The sequence below is a fragment of the Lagenorhynchus albirostris genome, chromosome 8 (assembly GCF_949774975.1).
Source record: "Lagenorhynchus albirostris chromosome 8, mLagAlb1.1, whole genome shotgun sequence".
Lineage (NCBI taxonomy): Eukaryota > Metazoa > Chordata > Mammalia > Artiodactyla > Delphinidae > Lagenorhynchus > Lagenorhynchus albirostris.
The window spans coordinates 25074596-25096879 of NC_083102.1; the positions used below are offsets into that span (position 1 = coordinate 25074596).

Sequence of the window (22284 nt, forward strand, 5' to 3'; positions counted from 1 at the left end):
GGTTACGGCCCCATAAACCCATCATAAGTTGAAAATATTGTAAGTCAAAATGCATTTAACACACCTAACCTACCAAACATCATAACACCTACATTAGCCCACAGTTGGGCAAAATCTTCTAACACAAAGCCTATTTTATAATAAAGTGTTAAATATCTTATGTAATGTATTGAATACAGTACTGAAAGTGAAACAGAGAATGGTTGTGTGGGTACAGAATGGCTGTAAGTGTACTGGCTGTTTACCTTCCTCATTGCGTGGATGACCCGGAGCTGTGGCAAGGTCATTGCCCAGCATCACAAGAGAGTGTCCACACCACATAACACTAGCCCTGGGCAAGAGCAAATTTCAAAATTTGAAGTATTCTTATTGAGTATCTTATTGAGTATCATTTTTTCACGATCACAAAGTCAAAAAATTCCAAATCAAACCATCCTAAGTTGGGGACCGTCTGTGTGTGTGTGTGTGTGTGTGTGTGTACTTATTGAGTATCTACTTATTCTTATTATCACTTTTTCACGATCACGAAGTCAAAAAATTCCAAATCAAACCATCCTAAGTTGGGGACCGTCTGTGTGTGTGTGTGTGTGTGTGTGTGTGTGTGTGTGTGTGTGTGTGTGTGTGTGTGTGTGTGTGTGTGTACAAACCATCCTAAGTTGGGGACCGTCTGTGTGTGTGTGTGTGTGTGTGTGTGTGTGTGTGTGTGTGTGTGTAATTACACAGTTCTTAGATAAATTTTGTTCTTGTAATAATTGTTTCTTCTCCTTTTTTTATTTCTAAAAAAATTTTAACTTTTATTTGGTCTCTTCATGTAACTATTCTCTTTATTATATTTTGTATCTGTTCAAATAAATACTTTGAAAATTATAATAATTAAAGGTATCTCCATTATTCTTATTCTTAGTTTTGACCATACTGTTGAAAAATGATAAAGGGCTAAAAGGTGGCATGGAAGCAGGAATCCATGGAGGGAAACATGGAGGAAAAATAACACGTAAAGGAGGAACTGATAAGCAGTCAACAGCAGATGTTTCATATTCATTTGCATACGTCACGGTCGAAAACATGGCACCATTGTGTGAGACACTGTTTTTATTATGTTTCTATAAATAATACTTATGGAGGATAATTGAAAACTAAAGACTACATTTTATTTAATAATGCTCTACTTTGAAACATCTACTTTAAGAAATGTCTATGGGGCTTTAATAGAAAATTTATTTACTGGTCCAAATATTAAATATCATGTATATTTAATTATAAATACTCATTATAAATCTAATATCTGTCCCGCCATATTTAGAGGATCTTGAGCTTCCTTACACTTGTCCTTTCCTACCCTCAGCAGAACTGATAGTTCACTTATTGCTGTATGCTTTATTATTCTCTGAAGCTGGTTTCCACCATCCTCAATAAGTCCAAGGTTAAGGATTCAGACCTCACATGCGAACCAGCCCAGTTCTGCATCCATAGTCTTCGCCCTTTGGTTTGACTCTTCATTTTGCTAACATGTGTCCTGGCTAAAAGGGGCCAAAAGGGAGACAGCAAATGGATCAGAGCAAGCCCGTCTCCATCTCCACTAATGAAAACACAACGTAATGTCTCTGACCTGCCGATGGGTCAGCAACCCTACAATTTCTACCTGACAGGAGGGACACTCAGGATTGTGAGTTTTTTCCAGAATGATACTAGACTATGACATTTTGAATGTGTTTCCTATAAGCATAAAATATATTTCCTTATGAACAAATATTTTGTGCCTATAGTTCTATGTCTTCACGTTCCTTATCAAAAAGGCTAAGAAAGGTGTGGCTGATTTTGAGAGAGCAGTACCGTTATGTCTTTACCATGTGAGGAATGGAGGAGGATTCAGAGAGAGTAAAATCAAGGCTAATTAATAACAGCAATAGTTACTGTTGATGATTACTGTATGCCAGGTGCTGTGCCAATATTTTACATACGTTGCCTCCTTAAATTCATTTAGTTAAGTCTATGGACGTTTATAAATAGTGTGAGTGCCTTATCCTCAGTTGTACATTTCTTAAGTGGGGGAGGGATGCAGGGCAGAGCCCAGAGCTCTCATGTTCCCAAGTGGAGGCCACTGACTTTTAATTGTCATATTTATAGTTTAAAAGGTCATCATGTTGGGAATTCCCTGTTGGTCCAGTGGTTAAGACTCCTCGCTTCCACTGCAGGGGGCATGGGTTTGATCCCTGGTCCGGGAACCAAGATCCCACATGCCGTGCGGCAAGGCCAAAGAAAATGATCATCATGTTTATCTATCCAGGAGTTTCTGTCCCAGCCTGGGTATTGATTTGAAGGGGTATGGGGTCCTCAAATTTTCATAGACTGTCTAGCTTTAGAATCTGATTGATTGTTTTCCTCTTGAAACTACATGGGTTATTTCCTTTAAATGTCAAATTCAAGAGTAAGGATCCACACCGCCTCAAAGACCAGAAAATTCACGTATTCAGGCAATGTTCTAGGTGTTGAGTTTATAGCAGTGAACAAAACAGGTAAAAATCCCTGGACTCATGGAATTTTTATTCTAGTTAAGGGAAAGAGACAATATATAAATTAGTAAAATATATATAGACTTTTATGCTAGAAAATAGATGCTGAGGAGTGAAATAAAGCTGGGGAAATAAATGCAGGTGGAGGGATGGGGGGTGCAATTTTTAATTTCATGTTTAGGAAAGGGTGTCATTGAGAAAGAACCATTCAGAAAGGAACACTTCCTGAACGAAGTGAAGGGTCAGTTCATCAAATATAAAAGCCCCAAAGCAGAAGCATGCTTGGTATCTTCTAAGATTAGCCAGGAGGCCAGTGTGATGAGAAGAGAATGAATGAGGGAAAGAGTAAAGCCAGATCAGTTCAGAGGACCTTGTAGGCCATTATAGGGACAGCATCAATGTGAAGTCATTGTAGAGTTTTGAGGGTAGGGGTGACTGAACCCAATTAATGAATAATGGGATTAAATTCTAGCTACCTGTGTTAAAAATCAATCAGATGATCAGATAGAAGAGAATAAGAGCAGAAGAGGAGAAACGTATAGATGTCAACGGGACATCTATAGTGAAAATCCAAATAAGAGATGATGTTGGCTAGGACTGATGCAGTACCAGTGGGGGAAGTGGAAAATGACATATGTGAACAAATTTTGGAAGTAGAGTCAACAGGATTCAGTCACAGATAGAGCGTAAGAGAAGAGTCAAGGACAATTTCTATTTGTTTTCATCCCAACAATGGGAAAGATGGACTAAAGACAAGGAAGACCACTGGAAGAAGAAGTTTAGGAAAGAAGATGGGATTCAGATGCTTGTTAGTTTTGGATCGTATATGTCAGACATCTAAGGGGAGCTACCCAGAAGGCAACTGAGTTTCCTGAGGGAAGCCTGGAATTAGTCAGCATATAGTTTTTAAGGCAGGGCTACCTACATAACTTGTGAGGCCCAATGAAAAATGAAAATGTAGGCTTCCTTATTCAAAAATTATTGAGAATTTCAAAACCCTGACAGAAGAACTTTAAACCAAGTGTGAGGCCTTTCTGAGTGAAGGAGCCTGTGTACAGGCAGTGCGCCCAGAAAGCTGGTCCTGCTTTAAGGCCATAAATCTGAATGTTACCATCAAGAGAGTCATGTGGCCAGATAGATAGATAGATAGATAGGCAGATAGATATCCAAGGACTGAGGTCTGGGATACTTCAAGGTAAAGATGTTAGAGAGAATGAGGAGGACCCCTCAGAAGTGACTGAGAAGGAGAAGCCAGCAAGGTATTTGAACTCGACAAAACAGACACAATAATAAAATGTTTGATACGGACTTGGGGTGGTTCATTAGTATCCAGGCTCATCCAAAGAGCTGGTGGGGGTGCTGTGCGTTACCGCCTCTGGTGTCCCATTGCAAGGGGAGTTTTATTAGCTTGGATTGTTTCATGATAGGTTGATTTGAGGCTTTTACTACCCACAGGACAACTCCAGAGTTTCTTTGTAAACTTCTCCATCTTAAAAAAAAAAATTGTTTTAATCACTTCTAGTAATTAATGAGATTTTGAAATCCATTGGCTGAAGCCCTTCTGAAAAGCAGAAGGTCCATTTGTGGAGGCAGGTGACACTTTGGCGGACACACAGATGAAGGGATAGATAACAGAAGTAGAGAAAGGCAAAGGCAGGCTTTAAGTGTAAACGGAGCTTTCTCACTGGTCAGACTGTGTGAAGCAGACAAACGGGACCTGGCTGACTGCAGCAAAAAGTGAGATGAAACCATCCAGGGCAAGGCAGACAGGAATAAATCATCTGTTTCTTATCACATGGCACAAATCCGTCTGGGGTGTTAGGTTTCTTAACAGGTTACATTGGTTACATAGGGGTTGAAAACTCACCAGCCTGGATATCTGTGGAGTTCTGTGTGCAGGCAGCTGGTTGAAAGTAAAAGACTGACCTTTCTCCTGGAGTAATATAATCTCCTCCCTCCTTACCCTTCCTAGAGTCTTTAGTGATTCCAGGCCAGGACCTACGTTCAGTAGACCCTGGATGTGCACAAATGACTCCTGCAGAGAATGAAGAGGAAGCTGTAATGGTCCCAGAAAAGATGTCATGTTAATATGCTCCACTGTGCCATCTCCTCCCTGGCTTAGCCAGAGATCATTTCCGTCTGCTTCACTGCATGTGACTGCTTCAGCCTCAAAATGTCCAGCGGCTGTGGAGGCAGAGGAAGTGACAGGCTATCAATGGACATAATAGAAAAGATGCTCCTCTTCCTCTAGGTACTAATATTTTGGAGTGACAAGGGGCAGAGGGTGGGGCATAAAAGAAGGATGGAAAAAAGAAGGTTACATTAATATATCCAGTACCACTGTCAGCATCTCTCAGTGGATTTATGTTGGTTACAGGGAGTTAATATAGTTTCCTCCTAATATAGTTACAGCATTCTGGTGAACTGTAACTTTGATACAGGGAACCAGTGCACTATTCTATTCCCTATCAGCAAATAGGAGTTGACTTTCGGGCAAAATCTTATTCTGCCTACTTTGAAGTAAGATTACAAAAGCATTTTCCTTGACATCATATAGTGAGAGCAGGGCTGTCAGCTCTTCACTAAACTGTCAACTTTGGATAACTGGCTCATAGGCCCCTCTCTTATTCTATATACCTGGAAGGATGCTTTGTTGGCAGCCTTTTAGATTCAAAGTTGTAGGGAAAATAATCTTTGTTGAGCTACTACTGTTTTGCACCTTTGAGACATTTTATAAGGATTATGTCATTCCACCTATAACCCTTCTATGAGAAAAGTATTATTTTCCCCCATTTCATAGGTAATAAATTAAAGGTCAGAGAGGAAAATAAGATCTCACAACTGTTCAATTGCCAGGGAAGTTTTATTAGAGTTCAGATTGTCACCTGGTGGGTCGACTAGGGGCTTTTTACCATCCACAAGGCAACTCCAGAATTTCTCTGTAAACTTCTTTATCTTTAAAAATAATTTTAAGTGGCAGTGCTGGAATTCAAGCTCAGGTCTGCTTGAACATGTTTCTTCCTTACGTGGTTCAAGTAATTAGAATATTCAACAGGTATAAAAAAATCCATGAGTTTTTTGGAAACAAGTGCTCATTTTCAATCTTTTAATACAATCTTTCCATTTCTTCTTAAATATGGGAGATACTGAAAATCCTGTAATCCATGATGCTAAGAAATTAACTTCTCTAGAAGGACAGTAGGTGGCATTTCATTTCTTTGCTTATTTTGCTCTTACTGCTTTCATTGAGGTTATAATATATACGACATTTTTATTTCATTAAATATTCGAAGAGGAAGTTCAAAAACTCAGTCTACTCACAGTCTGAAGTCCTGTAACAAAGCCTTGGCCACTGTAAGGTTTTAGATTTTAGGGTATGATTTTTTGTATAGATGCTTTTTATATATTAAACCCACATTAAAATTCTTCAGAAGCTGTTGTAAGAGAGCACATAAGATCTGTAATTTGCAATCACAGTGTCTAATGGAGGGCTTGGAACACTAAGCATAGTACTGTTTAATCCTAATGTCTATGTTTATTATATCTTCTTTTGAGTTGGCTTGCTAAGAGGATAGACTACAGTAATATATTTAACGTGGAAACTAGCACTCCAGAATCTTCTTCATGCTTAATATTTAACAAAATCAAGTTTACTATATATTACAGAAATTATTCTGAATAAGGGAAGAAAATTATCACATTTATGGTAGTGGATAAAATTTATAAGATTTTCAAACTAGAAAGGTATTTATGAATTATTTGGACTAGTATTATATGTTTTAGCAAGACCAACAGGTTAAGACATATAAAAAGAACCCAGCTAATCAATGTGGATGTTCCCATCATTTCATGGCTATACCTCTGGAGGGTTTTTTTTTTTTTTTTTTTTTTTTGCAGTACACGGGCCTCTCACTGCTGTGGCCTCTCCCGTTGCGGAGCACAGGCTCCGGACGCGCAGGCTCAGCGGCCGTGGCTCACGGGCACAGCCGCTCCGCGGCATGTGGGATCTTCCCGGACCGGGGCATGAACCCGTGTCCTCTGCATCGGCAGGCGGACTCTCAACCACTGCACCACCAGTGAAGCCCTTGTTTGGTTTTTGTTTGTTTTTTAAGTTAAAGTGACTTGGCTGGGTCTGACTGGGACAAAACTGATGGTTCCCTATTTGAGTGGCTTTGGAATATTTATGTGTGGTTTGCATTTGGCTCTATCCTTTCCTTATCATTACATCCTTTCTCTGCAGCCCATTTTCTGCATAGCCTTTCTGCAGCAATGCTAGCTGGAGAATAAGTAGGAATTCAAAGAGGATTAACTATTGTATAAGAAGCTTATGAGTATTCATAATAATAAGTTGCTTAAAACTAGGTGGCAAAGCTTAGGGAGGTTCGTGTGGTTTAAAGGCACATATTCACATTTTATCAGGACCTTCTTAATTGCAGTAGATTAGTTCTCTCAAATTTAACATGAGTTGTCACTCGTTGGCAGGTAGCCTGAGAGGTCATGGCATGTAGTAATTTATCACTTTGCCGAGGGACGTATCTGAATCACATCTCTACTGAGGATGGTACGCATGAGCCCAACCTAGAATCTGGATTCATACCTCATCTCTTTGTGTTTCTTACTTAAAATGTCATCAACCCTGATGTCCATTTGACAGAGTGGAAAATTATGGAAAGCATATTCTGTATGATTTGTGTAATTTAAGGGTTTCTTGAAGATCTTCATATACTTAAAAATAATGAGTGGTATCTGAGTAATTATTGTGTGATTTCATAGAGGTATATAAGAAGAAATGTAGATTACAGACGCTAGGGAAGTTTATACCCTGGTTGTGCATTTTTTATGAATTATTACAAAGTTCATATAAATTGTTATAATCACATAGTTATACATTAGCAAGTGCTCCATTGTATTTATTTTTTAATGCACTAGTGCTTAAAAGTAAAATAAGGACATTATAATCAGGATTTATCATGGAGGACTTCCTGGAGGAGGTGAACTTTGAAACAAATCGATCCTAAATATCACCTTGTTGAAGGGTGTTCCCATACTCACGATAGGGTCTTAAGCAAAGGACAGCCTTAGTGGTAGATAAATTGAACAGTAAACACAGTAATCCACAGGATATGATTTTTCAGACAAGGACAGTCTTTTTACTAGTGCCTGAAGTTCTCTTCATGTTTCAGACAGTTTCTCACCTCAAGGCTTTGTCATCTGTTAAGAGAAACAGTCTCCCCTAGGAAAAGGAAGCCATAAGGCTGATTCAGATATTTACTCTTGAAGGTAAATATATTTCGAGTCTTTATTTAAAAGGACACAATTAATTTGGGGATTGCTGGATGCAATCTGACAACTTTACATTTTCAGAGGTATCATTAGAATGAACAGACATTAATGTAGAAACAATAAATGCTGGAGAGGGTGTGGAGAAAAGGGAAACCTCCTGCACTGTTGGTGGGAATGTAAATTGATACAGCCACTGTGGAGAACAGTATGGAGGTTCCTTAAAAACTACAAATAGAACTACCATATGACCCAGCAATCCCACTACTGGGCATATACCCTGAGAAAACCATAATTCAAAAAGAGTCATGTACCAAAATGTTCATTGCAGCTCTATTTACAATAGCCCGGAGATGGAAACAACCTAAGTGTCCATCATCGGATGAATGGATAAAGAAGATGTGGCACATATATACAATGGAATATTACTCAGCCATAAAAAGAAACGAAATTGAGCTATTTGTAATGAGGTAGACAGACCTAGAGTTTGTCATACAGAGTGAAGTAAGTCAGAAAGAGAGAGACAAATACCGTATGCCAACACATATATATGGAATTTAAGAAAAAAAAAAGTCATGAAGAACCTAGGGGTAAGACAGGAATAAAGACACAGACCTACTAGAGAATGGACTTGAGGATATGGGGAGGGGGAAGGGTAAGCTGTGACAAAGTGAGAGAGTGGCATGGACATACATATACTACCAAACGTAAGGTAGATAGCTAGTGGGAAGCAGCCGCATAGCACAGGGAGATCAGCTTGGTGCTTTGTGACCACCTAGAGGGATGGGATAGGGAGGGTGGGATGGAGACACAAGAGGGAGGAGAAATGGGAACATATGTACATATATAACTGATTCATTTTGTTGTAAAGCAGAAACTCACACACCATTGTAAAGCAATTATACTCCAATAAAGATGTTTAAAAAAAACAAAAAAAAACCCCACTATGCTGAGCAAAAGAAGCCTGAAAAAAAAAAAAAAACATGGAGATGATAAAGGGATCTCTTCATCATCTTAAATCATGGCTACCTTGTAACCTCAGTATTCCAAGTTATTTGGGAGAAATTATATTTTCAGCTCAGGACATGAAAAATGTAAACAGATCAAAGGTTTTATTTTTAAAGAGGTGAAATATTCATACAATGGAATATTATTGACTCTTTAAAAGAAAGAAGGAAATCCTGCCATTTGTGACATGGATGAACCTGGAGGACATTATACTAAGTGAAATCAGTCAGATACAGAAAGACAAATACTGCATGATCTTACTTATGTGTGGAATCTAAAATAGTCAGACTCATAGAAGCAGAGAGCAGAATAGGGGCAGGGGAAAGGGGAACTGGGGAGATATTGGTCAAAAGGTACAAACTTCCAGTTATGCAAGATGAATATGTGACTACAGTTAACAATAATGTATTGTTTACTTGAAATTTGTGAAGAGAGATCTTAAGCATTCTCACCACAAAAGAATAAAATAAAATAAAAGAATGAAAGAAATAAAATGGTTACTATGTGATGGATATGTTAATTAACTTGATTGAGATGATCATTTCATAATATATGTTTATCAAAACATCAAGTTTTGATAAAACTTTAAATATATACAATTTCTATTCTTTGATTATACCTCAATAACATTGGGGAAGAAAAAAGATTAAAATACTGTCACGTTTGTTTTCATAACATAATGAAAACAGCTAAAGCAGTGATTTTAGGTTTGACTTTTTCAGTTCATTAACCTCTAGATTGCAGGAAGAAAAATCTTCCAGAGGGACTTCTCTTTGTAAGTACCAGAGCAGTCAATTTCAGTGAAATAAGGATAAGGAATGAGCACAGGGGGAGAATTTTTCAAAATGCAGATGTCAGGACCCATCCTAAAGGGCATATTTCAGTCTTGGAAGGAGGAAGTCTTATATGTATTTTCTAAAAGCACCCACATTTATTTTGATCTGATGCAATCATCTAGAAACCCTCTGGAATTATCCTTTAGGAGGGCTATTAAAAAATATCAAGCCCTTATGGCATGCTTGTGATGTATCCAATTTGGAAGCTGGAATTAAGTAATTATGTGAAGATGCAAACACTCACATTATCCAAGCAATGGTGTGCAATAGTGATGATCTGGACTATTTCACTCCCACTCTATTTCCACTATATATAATTTACCTTCTAGGTTAGGTTTACTGTTGAAAGAATAACATTTGACCTTGTGATACCTCCCTGAATAAGGTTTGTGTGACATAAAATGTTAGTCTTTTGCTAGATTGATTTTGCTCCCTTCCTTATATATGCTTAATTATAATCTAAAGAGGAAACTAAGCTCCATCAGCTTACTTGTTTTTGTTTGTTTTAAAAAATTGGGCTTCATAAACAATACAACTTTACCCACATTTGCAGGTGGGGATAAAGGAACGTTTCACTATAATTAAGGGCAGTTTTAATAAGTGCCTTCTAATGCACTGTTAGCAGAGAAGCTGGAATAATCTCAGAAAACGGTTATATTATTTGCTTTATCTTAGGTCAGGCTTACCAACATTGATTCTATGTTTTTTTTCCTTCTTCAGATGTACATCCAGACTACAACACTTACTGTCTCCATGAGTTTAAGTGCTTCGGTGTCTCTGGGCATGCTCTACATGCCCAAGGTTTATATTATAATTTTTCATCCAGAGCAGAATGTTCAAAAACGCAAGAGGAGCTTCAAAGCTGTGGTGACAGCTGCCACCATGCAAAGCAAACTGATCCAAAAAGGAAATGACAGACCAAATGGCGAGGTGAAAAGCGAACTCTGTGAGAGTCTTGAAACCAACAGTAAGTCATCCGTAGACTTTCCGATGGTCAAGAGTGGGAACACTTCCTGATAGATGTACGTTGAACATTCTTCTACTGGTCTTGGGGACTGTGCTACCTGGTGGTACTCGCACACCATGAGACCATCACAGCAGTTAGAACCATTTGGTTAGAACCAAACGATTTCAAGGCAAGTGGCTCCCCTCCAGAGCATGAACATAAACACGAAATCTCTTTTACAAAGTGTGACGCTCGAGTCTCTCTTTTGAGGCATTACAGAGCTTGAAGCTTGGAACTGTGCTCCATTTATAAAATTATCCTTTAGCTCTTAGGAACTACTCTGCAATCTTTTTCAGTTCAATACTGGTCGCTCTTTACAGAATTAATAGTTAACTAGTCTTTATAAAGCATGCTACCAAAGATCTTACACAAATAAATGATACGTTATTCAGATATTTAGGGAAATGAGAAAACTAGTTAGCTAACAGGTTAGGTTAAGTCATAGTCTATATTTGTTTCCCCAACGTGGTCCCCTTCTTTGGTTTCCCTTGATTTCCCTTCTTGGATATATTAAGATAATCAGAGCTCTTCTCTGAAAGCCTCATGACCCTGAAAACAGGACCCCTTCTACAGCCACCACTCCACTTTTCCTTTCCTCACCTATGATCTCCTCTATACTCATCCCTGAAGAAGCGCATAACAACATACTGGTACCAAACTAAGCCAGTAGAGTTTAACTGAGCTGTTCAAGTCCATCTTGGACTCTATGGAAGAGTAGCAAATAGATTGAAGTTATGTATTGCAAAATACCAGAAAGCTGAATACAGTGAAAAAAAATTATATATATGTGTGTGTGTGTGTGTGTGTGTGTGTGTGTGTACATAACCTATACATTACGAGATTCTGTATATGGTTCAATATAACACAGGCATTAAGGATAAAACCCTACGCAAAAATGCCCTCTTCCTCTCGGATTCTGCCAGGAGGCTATATCTCCTTTTCTCTGTACTTTTGACATGAAATACAGGAAAAGACTGACATGACTTTATCTGATTTAATTATTATAACAACTTATAGTCTTCACTAGATTCACAAACCTTCCCTTGCATCAAGAGTTCCAGATGAACACTGTCTACTCTAATGCCCCACATGTAGAACTATCCTTAGAAGATAAGTATTGATTAATTAAACCTATTGGCTTCAATTACTATCAGACTTCTTGGAATGACTGGCCAGGTCCTCTAGGAAGATGACCTTCAGCTCGTAAATATCAAATTTAGTTACTTGTAGAGAAAGAAGCCTTTTAAGAATTTCACAGACATTCCCCACATATTCACTCTTCTGCAAACATGAAATCTTGAGGAAGTGCAAGAGGAGGCACAATAAGGATGGGTTTTGGTATCAAATGGTTACAATCATCTCTGATTATAGATAAGCAATTGACTAATTGGTGGGGCTATCTGGGCTCCTAGCAAAGGTTGTGCTGTAACTACTCTCAAAGGCATCAGTGTAGAATGCTTGTGATTTCAGGGCAGAATTTTATTTGTTTCTTCTGCCTTGAAATCATCAGTGCAGGAAGTTAAAACCTAATGTAGGATGCCAATAAACTACTTTTGGCCAGTGATACACTTTGAACACTGGTACTTCTCAGTATGACTCACCAGAGTCTATAGTTGTACTTGGTTTTTAGCAGCAATCCAGAAAACCTTATATAATACGGTTGCACATGGAAACAACCAAATGTACACTGAAATAAATACCAGTTATCCTGGACTCACCTCTGCAATGTGGTAAGGGAAAAAATTAATAAACTTTTTCCACCGCTTTAAAAAATAAGTTAGTTCCCTGAAGGGAAAATGTGCTGTATTGACAAAGACTAATCCCATGCTATAGAAATAAGTCTCATACATTTTGTTTTCCTTTTATTATTTTCTGTTGCTGTTGAAATGGAAATTTCATAGCATGTGTACGTTTCCCTCTTTTCTCTGAAAATAAGAATGAAAGATTACAAATGTGAAGGCTGTATGATGGCTAAGCCTGTAATATTTTGGAGGAGTTGAATGCTCACCTTTGGAAGGTAAAAGAAAGTTAAGAAGGTGAATCAAGATAAAGTCAATTATGACCTCAAAGAAGGTTAAATTGTACTTCGGGGATTTTACTGTACTATTCATCTTTTACAGGAGTGGTTTGGGTTGAATAAATTAGGCTCAGATAAAGTGATTACAGTTTACACATTCAGGAGAGACAGAGTAGGAAATCCTCACACATCCTTCTGCAATCCCACTCCTGGTAACAGTTGTTAACCTTTGTTCACTTAAGGAGTAGCTACAATGTACCCCTTGTGTGCTTGTTCCCTTTACCAAATGCACCAGTGGTTTGAATGGAAAAAGTAAAAAGTCTTCCAAAATCACAAACTCTCTAAAACTACCAAAAACTTGAAGAGCTTAAATGCAATATTTTTCTTCTAAAAGTGTGTCTTATGTCTCTAGAAGTATAATTGAATATTGGAAAGCTTTTGCCATTCAACTCTCTGTAACTAGTACCTTGCCTCCTCAGATTTAAAATACCTCCTTTCAAAACCCGTGGAGCCTATTCTCAATCAAACCAGGACTAGTTAATCCACTGGAACAGTGTCCATGTTGCTGCATCCTCATACTTTCTGCTACCAGACTTTTGATAAATCACCATTACCACAATGACTTGACAATGACGTACAGGACAGTGTTTTGTAAACTATAAACCACTATATAAAGGTAAATGTATCATTGCTCCCATGAAAATATAGATTGGTTTGTGAGTAACAAAAAAGAAGACAAAATTCAAAAACTATTTTTTTAGCATTCCCTTTTTAAAAATTTTTTTTTTGATGTGGACCATTATTTTTAAAGTCTTTATCGAATTTGTTACAATATTGCTTCTGTTTTATGTTTTGGTTTTTTGGCCCCGAGGCATGCGGGATCTTAGCTCCCCGACCAGAGATCGAACCCACACTCCCTGCATTGGAAGGCGAAGTCTTAACCACTGGACCGCCAGGGAAGTCCCTCCCTTTTTTTAATACGTGGAGGATTTTGATAATTATGGCTACTATGCTACATTCAGGATTTTTTTCCTGAGCAATTAACTGTATTTATGATATGCATGCAATGTTTTTCTTTCATAGCTATGGAGTTCTACAAGTCCATCATTCTTAGAAATTTCATCTTAAAGATGACTTGTTAATGCCAGAAATTCTGATCACATATTTAAGGAAAGCTTCTAATGGTACACAGAATAAATAAAAGCAATGTGAAGCTAGAAGGGAGACCAAATGACTCCATGTTAATGACTGAATTTGCAGAATACTACATTTCACACATAAAAAGGTCAAGTGTTGTTTCATACAAGTGTGGAAAGACAGTTAGAAACAAAGTTGGTATATATGAATTTTATCAACGGTACCCAATTAATGAATGCTGTAACACGGTATTCCTTAAGCTCTATTCATGCATAATTCATGAAAACAGCTGCTTCCGGAGGTAGATCTCCTTTCTCTAGCTTATGAACACAGTGTGGTGTGCACAGGAAATTCATTGTTGCTGTATTCAAGGCTGATTTTCACATAAGCATATTCATCAGCAGAAGTATTACATTAGCTTATATGTACATCTCTGATCCCTTTTGTTCTGTAACACTTCTGGGATAAAGGTAAAAGTATCACTGCTGCCATGAAAATATGCAGACATACCTCGCTCTACTGTGCTTCACTCTACTGCATTTCCCAGATACTGCATTTTTTTCAAAAGTGAGCATTTCTGGCAACCCTGCATTGTCAGATGATGGTTAGCAGTTTTTAGCAATAAAGTATTTTTGTCTAATTTACGTATGTACATTGTGTTTTTAGACATAATGCTATCACACACTTAGACTACTGGATAGTGTAGACATAACTTTTATATGCACTGAGAAACAAAAAAATTTCATGTGACTTGCTTTATTGTGATAGTTACTGTATTGCAATGGTCTGGAACCTAACCCACAAAATCTAGATTGGTCTGTGATTAATAGAAAAGATAAGACTTGAAATTCAAAAATTCTATTATTTTAGCATCCATCTTTCTTTCTTCTTGGAAGAAAAAAAGAAAAGGGAAGATTCTTGCAAGATATCTGCCATTCACATCGTTTCAGTGTTGACTAAATTATGTTTCCAAAGCCTTACATCCTTTTTCTAATCAGAAAAATTACGATTACTTTCTTTCTGTAAATTATAGTCTTAGTTCTCAATAGAATTCTACATCTTTTTCCCTGGAGGTTACTTCTAAGAGTTCAAACAATGAAATAATTTCTAAAGAGCTTTAGAGTCTTGATGTTGGAATGATCCTTGAAGATTAACATCTGAATATCATCTTCGTTAAGGTCTTTAGGCTCTTGTTCCTCTGTTACAACCATAATTTTTCTTTCTAGCTATCTGCAAATTTGGTAGATATTTCTCACATTTTTAGTTACTGTTAAATATACTGAATAGGGCAGGAAGTTGAGCAATCTTTTAAAGGGTCGTTTTTCTAACTCAGATCATATGAAAGTCTTTCAAAAGCATAGTTGAAGCACAGATTTCATTTTCTTAGAATATATTTAGAGGCATATGAGAGCATTATATAAATTAGACATAAAAAGATTAAAAAATAAAGACCATAAAAATCACTGTGTTTCACTTCACACCAAACCAAAGGTAACAGACACCCTACCTTTTAGAAGCATAAATAGAAAAGTAGCATTCCATATGGACTCTCTAAGACAACAGCCATTCCCCACAAATCTACTGTGCCTCCGTCCTCACAAAAACACAATGTTGTGGATTGTGGACCAGTGATGAAGCTGAGGCCCCATAACCTGGTTCAGTGACTTTTTTTCACTCATTTTGTAGAGAAGAGAATGCAATTTAAAACCAAGTCTGTTGGTGTATAACAGAAACTAACACAGTAGTGTGAAGCAACTGTACTCCAATAAAGATCTATTAAAAAAAAAGTCTAAGATCTACTTCCTTTCCACTGTCCCTCAATAATAACCTAATGTGAGCAACATAGAAAGATAAGCAGATATGTCCCACCTGTTTTTGGCATGAAGCTCATAATATTCAATGAAATAAAAAACAGCAAAAACCTCCACAGCTAGCACTTCCTGGGCTCCCTGTATTAATTTTAGTGACTGTGGACTTTGTCTGATCCTGGTCTGTGGTAAGAACTTGTCTGGTCAATTACCAGTATTCATGTACACTACAATGGAATGAGTCTAACTGCCAATTATTTCGGAGAAGAAACTTTACAATTTCCTTATTCAATGTTCAAAAGTAAATTATTCTCTCAAAATCTGTTTCACCCTGAATTGGATTTATATAGTGAAATACATACGTTTTGCACTTTTTCTTCTTTCTTCTTATGATTTTTCATTCCAGAGTTCCACTGAAAAAAATAAGATATCACTTTTGAATTTTAAAACAGATTTATTCCGTCACATCTTTCAAAAATGCGAAGTAATTATTTGGATTTAGATTTGTATTTCTGGAAATTTAAGTATGAATATACTTAAACTTAGAATATTTTCTAAGTTTAGACATAGAAATATTTAGAATTAGAATATTTAGACTTAGAATAGACTTAGAATATTTTCTTGTTCATACTTTTCTAATAATCTTACAATAATGGGTTTAGTTCATGATAAGTTCCTTCTTTGAGTCTTTATTTATTTTTTAAACATCTCCATTTGTATCCTTTGGATGAAACCAGACCATAAATATGTGTTGGCAATACACATTGATATTGTACTGTGTTCACTTCTAGAGTCTAAAAGTACTATTTTTAAATGGAAGATATATTCATTCTCAAAGCATGACTAATTATAATGACTAACCCTTTCTTGGCCATCAAATCAGACTCAAAGAATTGAGGTCTTTAACGTGGGTTGTAAGAAAAAATTCTTTTTTCATTTTGCAGGATAGAGAATTTCATCTGTTCTTTCATTTTTTATATTGTAAATCTGTTAGTCAAAATGCACATTTAAATTGAATTTCACCTAAATATGTTAAAGAACAGGGCATTCACATTTTTAGTTTTCTGCCAAATGTCTACACTATAAATGAGACTAGTGGTTTTATAGATTAAAAATTCTGCTGCATTTTTATTTCTACAATTGTTGAAATCCTACTACACTGTTTAAAATAATAAGTAACAGGCTGTAAAGACCACATGTCATAAAAAGTCACTGCAATATTTGAATTTTAAAATCATTTTAACAAACTAATTTATTATTCTGTACTATAATTTGTCTTAATTTGTCTTAACAGCTTCCTCTACCAAGACGACATATATCAGCTACAGCAATCATTCAATCTGAAACAGGGAAATGATACAATATGAAGAAATGTGGTATGCGATCTTAAACAATGAACGTGACACCACCAACACTCACTCCTGGAGATCTCTGTAGACTACAATCAAATCAATAGTCAATCTTGTAAGGAACAAGAAGTAGCCACAAGCCAAAAGTATCAATAACAGGGAGTGAAGAAACCCATTTTATATAATACAACCAATGAGTGTCAAGCTAAAGTATTGCTTACTCATGAGCAGTTAAAAAAAAATCACAAAAGGAAAACTAATCTTAGCTTGTGAAAAAAAAAATGCTGTTGAAATAAACCATGTCTGATGTTATTCTTGTAAGTATTTTTCTGTGATTGTGAGAACTCCCGTTCCTGTCCCACATTGTTCAACTTGTATAAGACAATGAGTCTGTTTCTTGTAATGGCTGACCAGATTGAAGCCCTGGGTTGTGCTAAAAAATAAATGCAATGGTTGACGCATGCAATTTTTTATACAAATAATTTATTTCTAATAATAAAGGAATGTTTTGCAAATGTTGAGAGTTGTTTCGTTCCAGTTTTAAAGCCAGGGAAAATTCTTTCCAGTTGGCACTGCTGCTGTTATTTAACTGCTGCTGTAAAAGCCCTGGTGTGCCAAGAAACTACTATTTCCTCGAGGAATGTCTTTTTGTACGTTTGCGTGTATGTGAAGAACACGGTCTTTCATTTCTCTATGAAAATATTATTTGTGTAAGATTTTTGTGAATATTTCAAGATTTATGTGGTAGCTTTTCATAGTAATTGCTTCTTTTATGAAGAATCAAGCAGTAGCTTGAGGTATCGTAATTAACAAATGATGAGTTAAACTTGGGAGAATGTAATCTGAAAATCACCATCTAAAAGTATATCCAAGTGTCACTGAAATTCTCCTTTTCTAAGCTAAACATTTGCAAAAAGAAATATTCCAAGGTGTGTAATACTAACTTTTTCTCACCTGGGTCTAGTATGCACTGAAAGCAGTGAAGTAACGGGCCTTACCCAATACACTCCTTAAAGCGCAGAATTAGCATATTTATTCCCTTGGCATCACTAAAGAAACCACAGTCCAGATAACATGTCAGAGCTTTCTTATTTTCCAAATGGAAACATTCATTGGTTCATAGAACAGTATCATTAAAGAGAGAGAAAACAGGGAGCCTGTGTCATGCTAATAAACCACACTAGGATGGGTAAGAGGAGCCTGTTAAAGGCTTTCAAATCTGCTCCCATTTTCGTCCTGGGCGCCTCCATTCTACACCGTCCCAGACATCCATCAAGTCAGTGGTTCTCTACAATCATTTTGTTAGTAAATGTTCTCTCTGCTGAGTTAGCTTGGACAGCTCATTGCATCCCTTATAGATACAAAGAGCTACCTGTGCTCTGTAGCTTCAACCCAGATATTGACAGTCACTTTATTTAACACAGAGTTGAAGTAGCATAGCTTAGGCTCCTTCAGCATAGAGCAGCATTTCCTAGATACCAACCCAGACAGAGAGCTACATACAGAAGGAAATAGGTACTTATTGGCCTCTTGTTGAGTTTCTCCTGATAGTTATTTGTTGTTTGTAGATAATATTTAAATCAAGAGTGAGAGTATTGTTTTCAAGTTTTTAGATTATCTGAATTACTGATAAATACAATCCTGTAATCAGGATCATAAACCCACCTCTAGGTGTGCCTTTCTAGATAAGACCTAGTTTAAAGTGAAGGAAACTCATAACTGCACATTTAGTATATTATATTGTGCCATGTAGCTCAGTACCAATAGCCATACCAAGAAAAGTAACTATAATTGTATTTTAATTTTAAACTGACAGTTCTCTTTGTATTGGAGATTATTAGTCATTTTAAAGTTTTTTTTAAACTAGTAAGTATATACATGTTTGCTTGAGAAAAATGCTTGAATTTTACAAGGCTTGCATTTCATTCAGAGAGAAATTCAAGTACATATTCATATTTTCATTTACTAATTGACTTTAGTCAGGGTAAGTGGATACAACAGGGTGATTATGCGAGCAAAGCTGGCTTTCAGGCCAAAGGTGGGTTTTTATTATTATTACTTTTTCTTCTAAGGCTTTAGGAAGAAAAATAAAATATCAAGCAAAATTCATGACGTTTCAAAATTGTTCTTCCTATTACAAACTTACCAATGGGTTTTCTTTCCTAAGTACTTTTATAAATAATTGATAATTATTTGGTGTTCTACAAAATCTTTTTAACTCATAATAGAGTTGAATAATAGTCCTCATAGATTTACATATGCCAATCATCCTTTATAACATCATCTCAGTGGGAGATTTTCTTGATGAAACTGTCACCTTCCCCAGGCAGTGGGAGGATAAATTCCCTCAACCTCTTACAGTAGGAGCTGGAGCATTCTGACCTCCGCTGTGGTTATTTTCTCAGGGATTTTGCTGAGGGTTCAGGAGATAGTTATACATGCTGGGACAGTGTGGGGAGGCATCCTGTAAGGAGAAGGATTTAGCATGTGCCAGGAGTGGTTCATAAGTCCCACGCTTTAAAACTAACTGCTGTGTACTGTAGATAAGCAAACGCGAAGTTGCAGGGAAAAAATATAGTATTGTAGTCTTTAGAATCGACCTTGTGTTTTATTCTGGCCAAGAAATGTCACATCTAATCTCAGCATGCCAGAGGGAATACTAAAAATGTAGCCTAAGGTAATGTTCAGCAAATGCCACTAGTAGACAATAAGCGATATATCAGTGTGACCTTGGGCCAACCAAATCTGACCTCAATTTTTTAAAAAAATTAGCTTATGCTAGCTAATATCTAAAGGCACCTAAATCCACGATGGTTGATCAGGCACAAACTCATTTTATTTTTAAGGAAAACTAATCATAAATGTAAGCTTGACGGAAGACCGTTGGAACATGAATAGGAACTAAATGATTAAGCTTTATTTTTAGTGTTTATCAGAAACTTTTACAGAAAATTTAACGTTTCAGATGAACAGGATTTTACTTCTCTAACTCAAATTAAATACCATGTTACAGGAAATCTCACTAAGAACAGAAGTTTGTGTCATCTTATTTCCTTCCCCTTTGACTCTATATTCTCTATTATTTACCAATGACAGTGAAGAAAGAATATCATCAATTTTCTACATTATGTTACCAACACTGATATTTTATTTATTTATTTTTATTTTTTTGAGTCTTTTTTTTTTTTACATTTTTATTGGAGTATACTTGCTTTACAATGGTGTGTTACTTTCTGCTTTATAACAAACTGAATCAGCTATACATATACATATATCCCCATATTCCCACCCTCTTGCGTCTCCCTCCCACCCTCCCTATCCCACCCCTCTAAGTGGTCACAAAGCACCAAGCTGATATCCCTGTGCTATGCGGCTGCTTCCTACTAGCTATGTTACATTTGGTAGTGTATATATGTCCATGCTACTCTCTCACTTTGTCCCAGCTTACCCTTCCCCCTCCCCGTGTCCTCAAGTCCATTATCTATGTCTGCGTCTTTATTCCTGTCCTGCCCCTAGGTTCATCTGAACCAATTTTTTTTTTTTTTTAGATTCCATATATATGTGCTACCATATGGTATTTGCTTTTCTCTTTCTGACTTACTTCACTTTGTATGACAGACTCTAGGTCCATCCACCTCACTACAAATAACTCAATTTCGTTTCTTTATGCCTGAATAATATTTCATTGTATATATGTGCCACATCTTCTTTACCCATTTGTCTGTCAACGGACCCTTAGATTGCTTCCATGTCCTGGCTATTGTAAATAGGGCTGCAGTGAACATTGTGGTACATGACTCTTTTTGAATTATAGTTCAAAAAGAACCATAATGGTTCATAATATGGTTCATAATATGGTTCAAATCCCACTACTGGGTATATGCCCAGTAGTGGGATTGCTGGGTTGTATGGTAGTTCTATTTTTAGTTTTTTAAGGAACCTCCATACTGTTCTCCATAGTGGCTGTATCAATTTACATTCCCACCAACAGTGCAAGAGGGTTCCCTTTTCTCCACACCCTCTCCAGCATTTATTGTTTGTAGATTTTTTGACGACGGCCATTCTGACTGGTGTGAGGTGATCCTCATCATAGTTCTGATTTGCATTTCTCTAATGATTAGTGATGCTGAGCATCCTTTCATGTGTTTGTTGGCAATGTGTACTGATATTTTATTTATTCAGCAAGTGGATGAAATTACATTCTTAAACTCTATTATGCAACCTTACCAATTTTTCTCATTTCATTTATTTAATGTCAGTGTTTCATCTATCTTTTAGAATAAAATTGCTAAAAATAACAATAAGGTTGCATGAAAGGATGAATAAGAAATAATACCAAATTATAGAACATTCTAATCATACAAAATAATGTTTAGAAATGCTGCTTTTTTCTTTTATTATGGTTCTCCTTTAATGGAGATATGAATAATGAAGAAACACTTGGCTTTAGCTAGAAGAAAAGATTTCCTTAAGAAAAAATGAAGCCTATGAATGTTCAGAAACTTGCTGTCATTCTTGGAAAGTGTCATATTATAGTAGCAAAAAGAAGAACAATTATTGTTAAAAAAAAACCTATTGTCTATGTTCTATTTCAGTTTTTTTCTTACAAAAAATTTTCTGTAGCATAACTTAATGATATTATGACTTATGGGTGCCATTATTTTTTATTTAATTTAACCCTTCATTGGGACATTCAGAATATTTTTCTCTCTGTTGAACTTAGTGTATTATAAATGTAAAGCCTTGTACTATATTTTGGCTACTTTCAGAGTGATAAGGATAGAGGAAAAGAAATTTGACCTATTAAATATTTTTCTAATTGTGTAATGCCTTATTAAGTAGTTTTAGCAAAGCTAACTTTCACAAATAACTTGTTACAAAGTCATGAAGGCCAAGCATGGATTGGGACCTATAAAAAAATAAGAATCGGCCATGTAATGACTTGGATAGGAGGTAGGGTGATGTGGTTATAGAAAACAGGAAAGGCAAATCATCCATGTGATGTATCAGATTTTGAAGTAAGCATATAAGATTATTTACCAATGAACTAAGTTTCATTAGGTAAGTTCACTAGAACATAGGATGATCTTGAGAGCTAATGAAAATTATCAGAATGTTAAAGTACCATTCTGAAAGAGTTAAAAATATTGATACAACTTTCATAAAGAGGTAAAATGAAAAAGTCAAGGATTTTATTCAATCCATTTATTAATTAGGGAACCAGTAAGATGTTAAAACTAGCATAATGATGTATATAATATATTCAATATATAAATAAATATTGGGATAAATCAGAGGATTAGATATAAAACTAGTTTAGTGTCTTAAGG

General features: G+C 36.3%; 1 protein-coding gene across 1 annotated transcript in view; it reads left to right on the top strand.

The window, feature by feature from the left end:
• GRM8 (glutamate metabotropic receptor 8) overlaps positions 1 to 17032 on the top strand; it is a 749540-nt gene extending 732508 nt beyond the window's left edge. The window contains exons 9-10 of the mRNA XM_060155979.1: positions 10358 to 10604; positions 16900 to 17032. Of these exons, the coding sequence (XP_060011962.1) occupies positions 10358 to 10604; positions 16900 to 16949 (297 nt within the window). The 3' untranslated portion in view covers positions 16950 to 17032. The remainder of the gene's footprint in view (positions 1 to 10357; positions 10605 to 16899) is intronic.
• Positions 17033 to 22284: the final 5252 nt, after the last annotated feature.